Consider the following 15,563-nt stretch of genomic DNA (forward strand, 5'->3'; position numbering starts at 1 on the left):
TCGACTTCCGACGAATTTCGCGCGCGCCGAGCATGGACGAGTTTCAGGGACGTGGTGGACGCACCCAACAAGTTTCCCGACTACATCGAAGGGCGCCTCGCTTCGTGGGACCGCCCGTCGACAAACCCATGGCCATTACGAGAAAAGTTATGTGCACATGCATTTGGAAAATGGACCCACTGCATACGGGTCAGACAACCCGGAGGCGACGACGCGAGACGAAGGCCTCTGTCGCACACCACACATCCCCTTTCGCGGCCCTGCCCTGCCGTCTCATCCAGCCACTTGAAGTGGGGCCTCGGCGATGGTGGTGCACTCGTACCATGGGGAGATATCGGACCTCCCCCGGCCGCGAAACGCGGTCGTGATAATATTTCGCGTATGGTCCGGGGCCCGAGGACCAATTGAGGACACGGTTCTGCATTCCAGGATTTCGCGTACGTAGCGCGCCCCATTATGAATAGTTGGAACTAAGGCTTCGAGTAAGGGTAACGAGGACGCTCTCGTCGCTCTCTCTTGGTTAATTGTTTTAGCGAGTTGGTTCGCGAGAGATTTTCGAGGGAGAACGACGCGTGCGTCCGACGTCGACCTCGCGCCCTCGCGGTCTCGCGAGCTAGCGTATCATTCGTCGTACGCGTCAACATCCTGTCTCGTTCTCCAGACTTCGCGTGCCGAGGTGTACGATTCCGCGCTAAAATCGAATTGTTCCGGGTCTTCCGCTTCGGATTTTACATCGTTGTAAAATCATCGGCCACCCGTAACAACGAAATCTCCTACCCGGTCCGTGTTGGTTTCGTGTTAACTTAAAGAGCGAGGAGCGCAACTTTCGAGCGCATTGTTATACACACGTAAAGGCCCTTTTCCGATTTTTGTCCGTCCTTCGACTAATCACGAAGAATGCTAATCCTTGAGTTGCCGCACGCGAGGCGCTTGAGGATTCGAGCTGATGGCATTGGAAAAGTGGCCATAAGTCAATCCGTGCGACCCTCACACCGTGTACCGTCCGCGAGGTACTTGAGGGTTCCGGATTCGGACACAGCGGGCCTTATGGCCCACTACACGCGGCGGCCAAGGGGTCGTAAATCCTCTTCCGCACGACGCGAGGTACGCTCGGGTTTCGCTACAACCCCAATAACCGTGTCTCTGGTTTTCGTCAAACGGACGAAAACCAGAGACAGTAAACGCACGTTTTTCCAGCCCTTGGTCTTCGTCACCGGACCTCGGCCAAGGGGCAATAAATTAGCTGCTAGCCACTTGGCTAGCACGGCTTACGTGGGCCACTTAGGCCTTCGTCGCGCTGCTCCGGGGTCCCATAAATCGCATTTTGGGAACTCTTCCTTATTTGACTTGAGGTGGGATTTCCTCCTCCACCGGTGAGGGCTGTTCCAGAAGATCCTCCGCCCTCAAGTCAAATTAACGAATAGGGATGGTTCTTCCCCCGAAAACGGGCCCATGGCCACAAAACAGCGTCACCACCGAGGTGACGAAAAAGAACAGCGGACCTCGGGGCAGCAGATAGTCCTTAGATCTCTCCGAGAGTACATCGAGACTGCGGCTAGACTAGTCATTTACAAGTCGTTCGAGAAATCGCTATCGTTCTCGCGAACAGCACGTCTCGTGTCGGAGACAAGTCTATTTCAATTACAAACCTACACTTGTACCTACAAACACCGTCCATTCGATTCCTGGAAATAGTTGCCCAAAGACAAACTCCGCCGGCAACCGCTTTGTATTTATTTGAATAAAAGTATATTTATTTCCGCGAGTAAATACGAAGACATAGTTCTTTTCGAGAACCCAACACGAGGCGTTCAACGCCGCGTACAATCGCTCACGCCTGAACAGTCGGCGTTTTGAGCTTTTCCGCAGTTTCCAGTCGGAATAGAATTCGGAAGTCTTCCTCGGAGGAGTCGCGGGCGTAGGGAATTGTAGTCGATCGCGTCTTTTTCGCGTTTCTCAAAGCGAATTCAGCCGTGCAGAAAATATCATATCACGTGCGTTCGACGTCGATCTCGCGCCCTCACGGTCCCGCGAGCTCGCGTATCGTTAATCGAAAGCGTTAACCTCCATATCGTTTCGGGAACTATCGCGGCAGTGTGTTTGTAATTGCGCCGTACATCTGCGTTCCGCGAAGTTCCGCCTCGGCGAATGTTTACCTCGTGCCCAAGTACCCCATGAGCGCGGCGATCTTTTATAGTATCTTTTAGACTAGCGACCACTACGCGCTGCGAAACCCACCTATTCGCTAACTTCGTATGAAGAGCGCGGGCTCACAGGTGCGGCCACGTGGCCGCGCATTTTGTACACCCTGACTTGTAATAAACAACTGGAGCCAATTCCGTAATTCGTTATGTAGCGGTACGCGATTCGCATCGCAAGATGTTAGAGTTGACCGCCTGCAGATGTTAGGGTGTAAGGTAATAGAACCTATCCTGACGTTTGCAGGATGGCAAAATTATTTTATTTGCCAAATGACTTTACGGGTGTAGAAAATTTAACTACCCCATCATAAACGTGGCCAGACCGGTACCGCTGAGGCCTGTCCGACCGCGCGGCACGCGCGGTCCCGACAAGCCCTTTTTCCAACATTTGGCGACCACCTTTGCCGGTGACCATAAACAATAGATGCGAAAGGTAATGCCTTTCCGAAGATCAGTATATAAAGGGAGGAAATCCACAAAACCCCTTCTTGCTCTCCTTGCCTATCGGTCTGGGTATTTTGTCTGTCGGTCTCTCTGTCTCCAATTATAAGTTTGCGACCGCCCGTTGTATTTTGAACACGCTAATAAAACAAAGTTCCTATTAAACTAACGCAGTTTTTGTGGTAACACAACCACAGTTATTTCGTCTTGCGAGATGCGGCATGCCGTGAGAGCTGTCTCCGTTATTCCCGTGTCCGAACATTGGACCCATCCGCGTCTCCCTTCCGTTTCGCGGTTCTGGAAGGCACGACTTCCGGCCGTCCGCTTCGCGCGAGGGCGAGAAGTCTTTTCGTTTTGCGTGGAACTTTTCCGGTGCCTTGCGATCGAGCAATTAGGCTCTCTTTTTCGATTCTGACTTTCGAGAACTCGTTTGTACCGGGAGGATCGCGTATTCACGGCCATACAAGGTCTGGCCTCAGGCCCCGTAGATTCCCGGAGTTGGACCCGTTCCCGTCTTCCTATGCGGCGATAAGGGCCAACGTTACAATACCAAAACATAACAGAAAATACTAGAATATACAAGAATATGTAACGTTGCGTTTCGTTGTGGAGGCGCTCTCGCTGTATGCTCGACCATACCAGTGTTCTTTGAGAGGGCAGAGAGGTAGAAATGGGCGGAATGCCAGGGTCTGTTGATAATACTATTTATTTAAACGTGGATTGCCAGCTGGACTTGCGGTGGTCCCCGGGTTGTCCCTGTTGGTGGACGCGGGTTTCGCTGGCGGCTGAAGACAAAACGTCGGTGGACGACGTGGTATTATGAACAGAGCGACGGCAGAAAAAACTTACAACTAGCGCGATTCTTATACCTAGAGCTTATAACTAACCTCGCGGTGCGCGGGCGCAGAGCTGGCGCGGAACGGATGCGGAACAGACGCGGAACGGCCGCGGAACGGTCGCGGAACGCAAAATGGTGGGACGGATAATGCACAGAGTGGAAAAAGAAATTACAAAAGGCATGGAGAAAAATCGCAAAGGGAAAAGGAAGAGTGGAAGATGGTGTGGAAAGATTCAAAGAAGAGAGGAAACAGTACAAGGAAATGTGCAAACGAAAGAAAAGAGAGCGGACAGAGGAAGAAGAAAAATGGATACAAGAAATCTGAGAACAGGGAGAGCCATGGAAATACATAAATAGAGAAAAAAAGGAAAAAAGTGAGGGTGAGCGATAAAATAACCATGGAACAATGGAGGAAACATTTCATGAAGGCCCTGGGGGAGCGGAGAAAGGCAGGATTAGAGAAAACGTTACACAGGAAGACGAAGAAATACGTACAAAGGCGGAAGTGCTGGAGAAAATAAAGAGTTTGAAGAAAGGAAAATCGGAGGGTGTAGACCAGATAAAGAATGAGGCATGGATAGCAGGGAGAAGAAGGGCAGGAAAAAAAACTAGGTGAGATTATATGGAAGATATGGAAAGGAGAGGGATACATAGATGATTGGAGGGAGGGGATAGTAGTTCCCATCCACAAAAAAGGTGACACAGACACAGTGGAGAACTACAGAGGAGCGATCCTGACGATAACAACGTACAAAATTTACGCCATGGTGCTGAATGATAGGCTGATAAAAAGCTTAGAAGAAAGAAAAGGACTGGATGAGACACAATCGGGATTCAGGAAAAGGAGAGACAGAATGGATAACGTGGAAAAGGCTCAAGGAAAAGAGAGGAAACGTATGCATGGCTTGCGTCGATCTAAGAGCTACTTTTGCCTTCATGGATACAGGTGTACTTTGGAAAGCAATGGAAAAAGAGATATAGAAGAGAAGATCGTAGAAAAGGTAAAAGAAATATAGAAGGAGACGAGATACAGAGTGAGGATAGGGGCAGAAGTGTCGGCGGCATTCTGGTGGAGAAAGGAGTGAGACAGGGGTGCCCGATGAGCCCGAAAGGCAAGACGGAGGTGTGGTAATAGGGAGAGAGATAATCTGGTCACTAGGATATGCAGATGACATAGTGCTGCTGGCGGAGGACGAGAGGGGTTGGAAGAGATGATAAAGAGGACAAGCAGGTACTTCGAGAAGAAAAAATTACAGGTGAATAGTGAGAAAACAAAAATAATGATATGTAACAACGAAAAAGGAAGAAGGAAGAGTGAGATCTGAAAATGGGGAGGTAAGGGTGTGAGGTAAGGAGGTATAGAGGAGAAAAATAGTGAAACGGCACATATAAAAGAATGCGTAGGAAAGGCCAGGAAAGTAATGTTAGGATTATGGGGGATAGGAGATTGGAAATTCAAAGCAGATGTGACGTGGAGGTTGAAGCTATTCGAAGTAGTGGTAAAAGGAATACCACTGTATGGCGCGGAGATATGGAGTTGGAAAGAAAGGGAGGAGATGGAGAGACAACAAGAGAGATACTTGAGACAACAACACCAGTCTATACCTATATCTTGACTTTCGCCAGGACACGGGTGGCCGGTCCAAGGACACGAACTTTCTCCAAGGGGCACGTACAGGAAAGCGACATCCCCACTCCAGAAGTTTCCTTGTTTGAAGGAAATTTCTGGAGGCACGGGGGATAGATATAAGCGCGGATTCTGACGGATGACAGGATCAGTTGTTGTCTGTTGTTGGTAGTCATCTGTCCGCGCATAGCACGTTCCGTATCGTCGGCAATTTGTTTCATCGTTATTTCGTTTCTTTTGTTATTGTTACGTTGTTGAGTTTGTTTTGTTAATAAATTGTTATTGTAGTAAAAGGGTGAATCTTACTTAATACACGAACACCTAAACTACCAAACAAGAATATAACATAATATAGAAGCATATTCCAGAATGCAACAGAATATACAAGAATATACGAGAATATACACGAAAATACACGAAAATATCAGAATATACCGGAATATACTAAAATATACCAGAGTATACTAGAATATAGAATAATATACCACAATATACTAGAATATACCAGAATATACCATACTATAACAGAATATACCAGAATATACCAGAATATACCAGCATATACTAGAATATACAGGAATGTACTAGAATGTACCAGACTATACTTGAATAAACATGAACATACTATGTTTGGCGTCGACCGACGGTCGGAATGCCTGGGGGCCGGGACCACTCAGAAATGAGCGCGCGAGGAGGCACGGAGAAAACGGGAGAGTCGAACTCTGGTCCTTTCGGTTAAAATGCACTTTATTCACTCGATAGGAGTCTCTCTCTTCACCGGAGTCTCTGCTATAAATCGCGCCGGAAATCTTGAGCGGCACCTTGACGAGGGCCGCCGCGATCGGAAAATCTTCAACGCGAGCGTCGGAAAATCTTGTCGCGAGCAGAGTCGCGCAACGCGAAGCGGAAATATCGGCTGGCCGAAGAACAAAATATTAAAGTCGCGAGAGGATAGAATTTGAATGAAGCTGATAGATACTGAATTTGACTCGAGCGAGAACTGAGAAAGAAGAGAGCTCCTCCGCCAGGGGAGAGCCTTAAATGTTCTTCGACCGGCAGACGTGTACGCTATCAGTTTTGATCGATCGTATGATACCGGTAAACAACTTGGTCGAAATTAGAATAGAGGAGGTTTACCGGCAATGAGCTCTGACAAATATTATGCGACCTCGCCCATCGATAACGAGCGAACACTCGACGGTTGCCGTAACGGTTGGCAGAACATACTAGAATATAACAGAATATATTAGAAAATAACAGAATATACTATATATACCGTTCCGTTCTGAACGGAATTTCAAAAATGCCCTTTTCTAGCATTCATCGAAACAGCTTAGGTAGACTCTTTCAATAAAACCTAGCTACAATTTCGAATAATCGTTTTAGTTCAGCATTACGCCCCATTCTTCAAATGGATGTTGCCCCCTTAATAACATCAGGTTTTATTATGCAGAAAATTAAATTATCCAAGTCAATGCCGTCGAACCGACCGGTAATAATACAAATAGTACTCGTGCGCTCAATGGGACACCGGGCCTCTGCTCTGCGACCCAAGGTTTATGACGGACCGCCTATTCACGTCCACTTCGGTCGCCAGCTCGGGGTACCTGTTGTACCAACATTTGTTTTTTTTCGCATCTCTCGCACCATCTGCCCACTAGCCAATCAGCCCCTAATCATTCATGTCCAAAAGTATATAAAGGTCAGACATCATATAATTTGGTCAGTTAGCTCAGTCCTATCGACAGGTAACTCTCCGCTCGTCAACTCCATCTTTCTGTCTCGGCCTTTCGACTTTCGTATCGATCCGCCGCTTAAAACAATTTGCGAGATACACTGAATCAATTGCCATGTATTTTCGTGATTAGTGTGAAATAAACGTTTCAAATAAAAAATAGCTGTCCTTCATTAATTTGACGCACAGCGGTACCCTAATATCGTCAACGCGTAACCAGCCTTACAACCCGGTTAAATTCCAAGGAGTCGCGATATTTCGGTATCACTAGCACAGCGAGCCAGCTAACATATACCAGACTAGAACAGAATATACCACTCTATACTTGAATACACCTTCAAATACCGGTATATAACAAAATATACTAGAATACTACAGAATATAAGAGAATATACGAGACTATACCAGAATATTCTAGAATAGACCAGAAATTCACGGATATGCTAGAATATACTAGTAGGTAGCATAGGCGGGTTCTAACTCAATATGCGAGAGGGGTCATTCTCTTGCGGGGCGATGGGAGGGATCGCCCGGCCGCCGCCGAAGTGTCACCTTGCGGTCTTTGTTACCAGGATGGCGTTTCTTATCGCTGCATCGGGATTTCGGATTTCTGCTGAAGTAGCTCATTATCGTTGCAGTCGTATTCTGCAATGTGATTTGGCCTTGAAGGTTGCGATATATTTCGCGGGAGATAGAGAGAGAGGTTGTTTCTCTCTCTCTCTCGCTCTTGCGTCTTCTCGCCGTGCGGCCATTTATTCGCTCTTGCCGCGCGGCCATCTTTTTATTATATTTCGCGGGAGAAGGCTGTTTCTCTCTCGCTCTCGCGGTTTCATGTCGCGAGATCGCTGCATTTTGGCGAGACGGCGTCTTTTCTCATAGAACCGTATACTTTTGTCAGTTGCGATCGCGTCAACGGTTTTTTCATTATCACGTCTACACCTTGTATTCGCGAAATATGAATTCTCTTGGGCGAGTTGGCATGCAGTTTTTCATTATCGCGTCTACATCACGTCAAAGGTTTTTTATTCCACATCCTTCGATAAATTTTATCGTTCGAGACGCCTTTAAATAGGAGGCGATTCGCCGCTACGCGCATTTCTGAATACGGGACGTAGACGCGAAATAGGAGTTGTCTCGGGCGAATTGATATGCAGTTTGCGAAGGTACCCTCCTTACAAGCCTTTACCGTTCAAAGTTATTCGAACGTGATATTCGAAATTACTCCGAGATCGACTACTACTACGGTAACAACAACGACGAGGAAAAATGCTAGTTTTATCCTTAAAAAGCTTGGCTTGGGTTCACGTTTTAAATTTGTATTTGAACGGTAGTTTCTCCGACGACGAGCATCAGAAAACGTTGATAGAACATTTAATGTGAATCGACACGACGAGTCGCATATGTTTTTTCTACACGAAAAGATTCAGCCAAGATATTGGATATCCTCGAAACGGACGAACAGCGCATCGTGATGCCGGTTGGATGCGAAGTATAATCATATTTCTGAGAACTGCAAATTTAGCGGATGAGGTAAAATTAAAGCTTGAAAAATTGTTTCGTTACAACAAAAATGGAGGGGAACAAGATGATTCGGATTTAAAAAAATACATTAAAGTGCCTGACACGCATGTCAATGGCTATTAAAACTATCAACGAGTATCGCGAATGGTGTGGATCGTATATGGAATGTTTGCAATACTGTACGAGATATTTGGCTTGCGCGAAGGACGACCTGCCGGTGGGTGTAAAATTTAGTTTAACATCGATAATGTGCCGTATGAAAAGAACGGGCACCATTCGTCATCTACGCCGATTTGGAATGTCTGCTGGAGAAACAGGAAGGACAGAGCCGCGGGGCGCGCACGCAGTATCAACATCACCATGCGTTCAGCATAGGTTATTGCGTGCATTGCCGAGACGATGCTTCTTTGTGCGAGTATCAGGCTTGTTCCAGAGAAGAGGGATGCTCGACATGGTTCGCGACAAAGTTGTACGAGTTAAGTTGTAAATTACAGCCGATACTCGATAAAAACGTGCCGATGAATGCGTTAACCGAAGCAGAAAAATTAGATTTTCTTACGGCCATGCGCTGCCACGTGTGCGAAAGTCCGTCCAACGACTGCGACGAAAAAGTGCGCGATCATTGTCATATCACGGGCGCGTATCGCGGTCCGGCGCATAATGTTTGCAATTTGAATTACCAATCTTCGTACGTGATACCGGTGGTTTTTCACAATTTGTCTGGTTACGACGCGCATTTTATCATCAAAGATTTGGCAAACGCGTTTAAGGGGAAGATGGGCGTGTAACCGTTGACGAAAGAGCGGTACATCTCGTTCACGAAACACGTTCACGTCGAGAAGGAGGAGGGGATAAAAAGAGATTACAGGAAGTTGATAAAGTTTCGATTCATCGATTCATTCAAATTCCTGAATTCTAGTCTGGACAAGTTATCATCGTATTTGGGCAAGAGTAAATTGCGCGTCGTATCTTTTAACCAGAAAAGGTGTTTTTTCGTACGACTATTTAACGTCGTACGATAAACTAAAAGAGGAGCGATTGCCTCCGCGCGAAGCATTTTATAATCGGTTATGCGCCAGCGAGATATCCGACACCGATTATCTTCACGCGAATACGGTTTGGTCGCGTTTCGCTATAAAGACGTTAGGACAGTACAGCGATTTGTATTTGAAATTGGACGTACTGTTGCTGGCGAATGTTTTTGAAAATTTCCGCGAAGACTGTCTCGAGAACTATAAACTCGATCCGGCGCATTATTACACGCTCCCCGGTTTCGCGTGGGACGTGATTCTAAAAATGACAAAGATCGAACTGGAGCTGTTCACCGACGTGGACATGCTATTGTTCGTGGAGCGTGGAATATGCGGCGGACTGAGTCAATGTTCTCACAGGTATGCGGGCACCAATAACAAGTATTTACCAACAACGTACGATTCGAGCGAACCGTCCACCTATCTAATGTATTTCGACGTTAATAATTTGTATGGTTGGGCCATGTCACAACCTCTACCGCACAGCGGTTTTCGCTGGGTGGACGATCAGACGCGTATAGATAATTGTAGCATCGAATCTATTCCAATCGACAGTCCCGTAGGCTACATTTTGGAGGTGGTTTTGGAGTATCCGCGCGAAATTCATGACGCTCACGTGGATCTTACGTTTTGTCCGAGTCATGACACAGCGACGGCCGGCTCGAGCCAAAGGAAGTTGTTGGCAACGCTTCGCGATAAGGAGCGATATGTTCTGCATTATCGATATCTGCAACAAAGTTTGAAACACGGTTTGAAATTGAGGAAAATTTACCGAATTCTAGAGTTTCGGCAGTCGCGATGGCTGTGCAGCTACATCGATTTGAACACAAAATTGCGTGCCAACGCGAGCAACGATTTTTCGAAAAATTTGTTCAAACTAATGAATATCGCGGTGTTTGGAAAGACTATGGAGAACGTTCGAAATCACGCGAGCGTGAAATTACTCTCTCGATGGGAGGGTCGACACGGTGTCGAGCGATTGATAGCTAGGTCGAATTTTCACAGTTGCACGGTGTTCTCGGAGGATTTCGTTGCGATTCAGTTGAGAAAAACGCTTATTAAATTTTATAAACCTGTCTACATAGGCATGTTCGTATTGGATATATCTAAATGCCATTTGTACGACTTTCATTACGGTTATATGTACCCAAATTTAAAAGAAAACTGCAAGATTTTATACACGGACACGGACAGTTTGATATACGAGATCGTTTGCGACGATGCGTACGAGCTGTTGAAACGCGATATCAATCGATACGACACAAGCAATTATGCCGAGAACAACGCGTACGGCGTTCCGATCGCGAACAAAAAGATGCTGGGATTGATGAAGGACGAGAACGGTGGCAAAATTATGCCGGAATTCGTAGGGCTCCGCTCGAAAATGTATGCGATTCGCGTGCACGATAACGAGGACGCGTGCTGCGAATTCAAAAAGATAAAAGGTATCAGAACGAATGCCACGGCTAGGGATATAAGTTTCGAAGACTATATCGAGTGCCTTCGTAATTACACGGAGAAGAACGTTAACAATAACCGTATAATGTCCGTACAGCATCGGGTGTATTCGGTATCCGAAATGAAATTGGCGCCGAGTCCGTACGACGATAAACGACACATTTGCGATAATTTGATCAATACTCTTCCTTGGGGACATTATAGTATCACCGACGGCGACGACTTCCGTTGAAATAGGAAGCGGTAAAGTTATTAGCGAAAAGACCGCTGCAACTGTAGAAATCAGATCCTTCAGATTATCTCCGCGGTTGGGGTTACATCAGCGTTGTCAGCGAAAGCGAAGTGATAAGACGATTAATGCATTCTACAAAACAAGGTGTTTCGAGCGTTCCGCTTCAGAAAGTATCGCACACGCGGAGCAGTAACGATGCGACACAACCGATTGAACATGGACGAGTCGCGAGCAGCCACGACTGCGAAAAGGCAAAGAAACGCAACGTAAGTATAAGAAAGATAAAAACAAAATATGAAAACGTTCAACTGTTAAAAATATAAAATTGATTGCAGGATTTTTCAACAATCGTCGCAGCCACCGCCGCAGCCACCGTCGCAGCCACCACCGCCGCCAATGCTGCAGCCGCCGTCGGTGTCGAGTAGTTTGCGCGGTACGCGGATCCTGAGCCGAAGATATTCTCTTGCCGGCAATTACTTCAAATGGCTGGAAATTGGCGTGCGCGTCAACGCGGATATTGCCGTGGAAGTGGCTATAGGGGATAACCTTGGCAACGAGATCACGATCTCCCCGAACGCATGGATCGAGTTGATGCGCGTGAAGGAGTGTTTGTCCAATCTGCTTTTGTCCGCGAGGAACGGGGAAGAAGAAGACCAATATCGAAAGATTGGGGACAATTTAACGCTGCGTATAGTGGACCCTGGGTGGAATGCGTCTCGTGAAATTATCGAGACCGACGGTATCTTTGTTCGTGATGGAAAAAACTATGTACAACTTATACAATCTAGAGTTCTGTGTGCGCAATATGTATTCGCAGTTTACGAATGAAGTTCCCATGATCGTGCAAAAATTCGTAAATTTTGCTGTTGCGGCGCAAACCGTCCCCGTCCGGAACCAATCTTTCGATCGTAGTTCATTGATCGAATGCGAACTGGTGGCTTTGTGCGCGGAGGCGATCGAAGCGCATAGACGAAATTAGAAAATTTTAAAAATAATGTGTGTGCGTATGTGTGTGCGCGCGACACGTATTCCCTTCAAATTTAAAAATAATGCATGTGTTTGCGTGTGTGAGATGGATGTCTTTTCTGTACAACATTTTTTCGGCAATAAATTATTGGCTTTTTCATCAATTATTTTTATTCGATAAATACATGTAAAGAAAGTGTACTCTCTTTAATCCGAATTACGCGCACTAATCACTCAGCGCGCTCTGTAAGGAGGAGTGAAAACTAGAGAGATATGTAGCGGCCCGGCTGCCGCCACACCGCTCCCTTTTGTATACCGAAAGGTACCAGGGTTTTTCCCGAGACACCGGCGTGACCTCGGTATGGACATACCTGGTACCTTCCTCTACGCGGTTAGACTATTATAAATAGCGCCCAAAAAGTCTACCGAGTTCAGTTGGTCGCTCGCTGCCGATCAGGACCACTCCTGTCAAACGTTGTATCACAACCGAAATAATAAACACCGTATATACATCCCAAGCGACTTTCCTACCGCGTGTTATTGAACCAGACTCTACAGATAGAGAACACGTGCATAAGTTGCTTTACAGGAGCGAATATAAAAGATAAAATACAATAGAGAGAATAGACCCATATTGTCGTTCCTCTATTTTCAGGTAAAACCATGCTGTAAATATTGTAAATAGCAAACATAAGGTATAATAATCAAATAAAAACTCTATTCTCAGAGTAACATATATTGGTCTATTTCCTTATATCAACTGGCGATATAACCTCCTTATATACATTTTTTTATACAGGGTGGCCCACATAACTCTGAACAGCTTGTGACGTTGCACAAATCGCGTCGCCCCTTTGGCGCCCCAGACAACCGAGCGAAGGGACCGGACTGCCCGAAAACAACGCTATCGCGAATAGAACAACGGCTCGATAAGTTAGGAAGCGCTCCCCGAGGAACTCCCGAATCGACGGGAAACTCGCATCTTTACACCTTTCGCGCGCGCCGAGCCCGGCAAGTTTCAGGTAGGCGAACGGCACCCCTGTATCCAGCCGACCTGAGGAAAGGGCACAGCGCTTCGCGGGACCACCTACGCCAAACCATGGCCAGTACGAAAATCCGGTGCACCGGTAATGTTGAGGAATGGGCGACGCCACACACGGGCCAGACAACCCGGAGGTGACGAAGCAGGACGAAGGCCCCTGTCGACCAACTGACAACATATTTCGCGGTCCTGCCGCCGCCTCACCTAGCCACTTGCAAGGGGGCCTCGGCGAGGGTGGTGTAGGCGCTCCGCCGCCCCTCCATACCAGGGGAGATCGCAGATCTGCCCCGTGTTCCAATTTTGGGACGATTTTCGCGTAAGGTCTGGGGCCCAAGGACCCGACGTAGGCACGGTCCTGCGTGTTACGAGTTTCGCGCCAGTCGCGCGCCCAATTAGAGGGAAGCCGGACTAGGGCACGGAGTGGGGATACGAGGACCCTGCCGTAACGCGAACGGACCAGGACGAATTACTGTCGCGGTGACTTCCGTACTGAATCGCCACACGAAAATACCGAGCCAGCGCAGACTGTCGTGCAGCTTGCGATACCGCGCCGTTAGTACCGATTGCCGTAAACGCGAAGTGCGTGCACTCTATTACTGGGCTGCAGCGGTCCCAGGACCTCGATTCCGTCCCGAGCCGAAAGCCGGAAGCCGGAGACCATCCCGTGCGAGACGGACAGTACCGCGACCGAAGGCGGGATTATATCGAGAGGAACGGTGAGTCCCCAAAGTGACCGTATTCGTTCGTTTTTCGCGAGTTGGTTCGCCAGGCTCTACCGGGGAACCGACGAGGTCGGCCGACGACGATTCCGTGCCCTCGCGGCAACGCGAGCTCGCGGATCGCCCGTCGGGCGCATAATATCGCGTCTCGTTCCCCGAGTTTTCGCGTGCCGAGGCGCTTCTCGCCTCGGCCTTTTGCTCGTACCGTATCCAGCGGTACTTTGAGCCGCGGCATCGGGTTCCCGGAAAAATATCGTGCGGAAGTCTTCCTCGGAGGAGCTGCCGCTGTTAACGTTTGCAACCGTCCGTCCGTTACGTTACTTCTCGCGTTATTCCTATCGAGCTGTCGCATAGCCTATCGTGAAGTATTCGCCGAGCGTTCGCCGTCCGTCGGAACCGAAACCGCGCCGCGACAGTCATACCGTAATCGCGGCGACCACCTGCGTGCCGCGAACCTCTCGCTTCGGCGAGGGGCAATTCTCGTGCCGATCTACCGCACCCCCGCGGCGTATTTTACCGATCGACAACAGCGCCTTGCGAACCCTCCACCTTATCGCAAACTTTGTACGAAGAGCGCGGGCTCTCGGGTGCGGCCACGTGGCCGCGGCTTTGTAAGAACCGACGCCAATAAAATTGTAGAGCCCAGCCCGACTATCGATCTTTTCACCTGCGCGATCCGTCCTGCCGTGAGGGCTGTCCTCGCTGCCTTCCGTGTCCGAACCCCCGACCCTTTTTGCCGAAGGTTCACCTCCCGCCCCCAGCTTCGGCTAAGGGCGGACTTCGTCCGCGTTTCGCGTGGCACCCTTCCGGTGCCTGGCGCCCGAGCAGCAGGCTCTTTTCGATTTCCGAGAACCTTCGGGAATCTGTTAGTACCGGGAGGACCGCGTATTCACGGCCGTACGCGGCCCGGCCTCTGAGCCCATAAATTCCCGGAGTGGAACCCGCTCCCGCCTTCCCACGCGGCGAGTGGAGGTCCACGTTACAAGCTCAATATCTCGAAAACTATGCCATCGATTTTAAAGTTCTTAGCCTTAAATTGCATGGAACTGAAGGGCCTTACTGCTACATACACGTGAAGTGGCCTCCCTTCCCCTTTAACGGGGGAGGGGAGGTACCTTTGTAATTTTAAATGGAACCCCCTATAAAATGTTACGTATTTAGATTCTACCGGAAAAAACAAGTCAATTTTGTCTGAAACATTTTTTTGTCAGATACTTCCATGATGAGATATAACAGTTTGAAGTTTCGAGTTGTAGGTACTTGAAGCGCTCGGAAATAGCGTTATGGAATTATACGCGCTTGAGTCCTTTGCTTATTCGTGAAGAAATAAAATGTACTTTAAATTAAATGTTCAAAATGTCCACCACGGGCTTGTAAACATTTATTTACTCGAAGCATCAAAGTTGTTCTAACATTTTTTAACATTTCGGGAGTCACTGAAGCGCAAGCGTCACGTATTCTTTGTTTCGTATCCTCTTTTGTCGTCGGTGGTTCAAACATAACTTTGTCCTTTACATATCCCCATAAGAAAAAATTTAATGGTGTTAGATCGGGGGATCGAGGAGGCCATTGACGAGGTCCCCCACGACTTATCCATTTGTTCCCAAATTTTTCGTTCAAAAATTGCCTGGTGATGATGGCAAAATGTGGAGGAGCGCCGTCTTGTTGGAACCACATTTCTCTTCTAACGTGCAGTGGCACATCTTCCAAAAGCGCAGGCAAATGATTTTTTAAGAAATCACAATAAGTTGC

The 15,563-nt window shown here is 47.8% G+C and overlaps 1 protein-coding gene across 1 annotated transcript; it reads left to right on the forward strand.

Moving 5' to 3' along the window:
* Window positions 1–10,274: 10,274 nt before the first annotated feature.
* Window positions 10,275–11,097, forward strand: LOC143363348 (uncharacterized). The gene has a single exon (XM_076803949.1). The coding sequence runs from the start codon at window positions 10,275–10,277 to the stop codon at window positions 11,082–11,084; it is 810 nt and encodes a 269-aa protein (XP_076660064.1). The 3' UTR covers window positions 11,085–11,097.
* Window positions 11,098–15,563: the final 4,466 nt, after the last annotated feature.

This window comes from Halictus rubicundus, unplaced genomic scaffold (genome assembly GCF_050948215.1).
Source record: "Halictus rubicundus isolate RS-2024b unplaced genomic scaffold, iyHalRubi1_principal scaffold0035, whole genome shotgun sequence".
NCBI lineage: Eukaryota > Metazoa > Arthropoda > Insecta > Hymenoptera > Halictidae > Halictus > Halictus rubicundus.

Bases quoted from the DNA above. Each gene is read 5' to 3' on its own strand.
- LOC143363348 (XM_076803949.1), top strand. From the start codon at position 10,275: ATGAATATCGCGGTGTTTGGAAAGACTATGGAGAACGTTCGAAATCAC.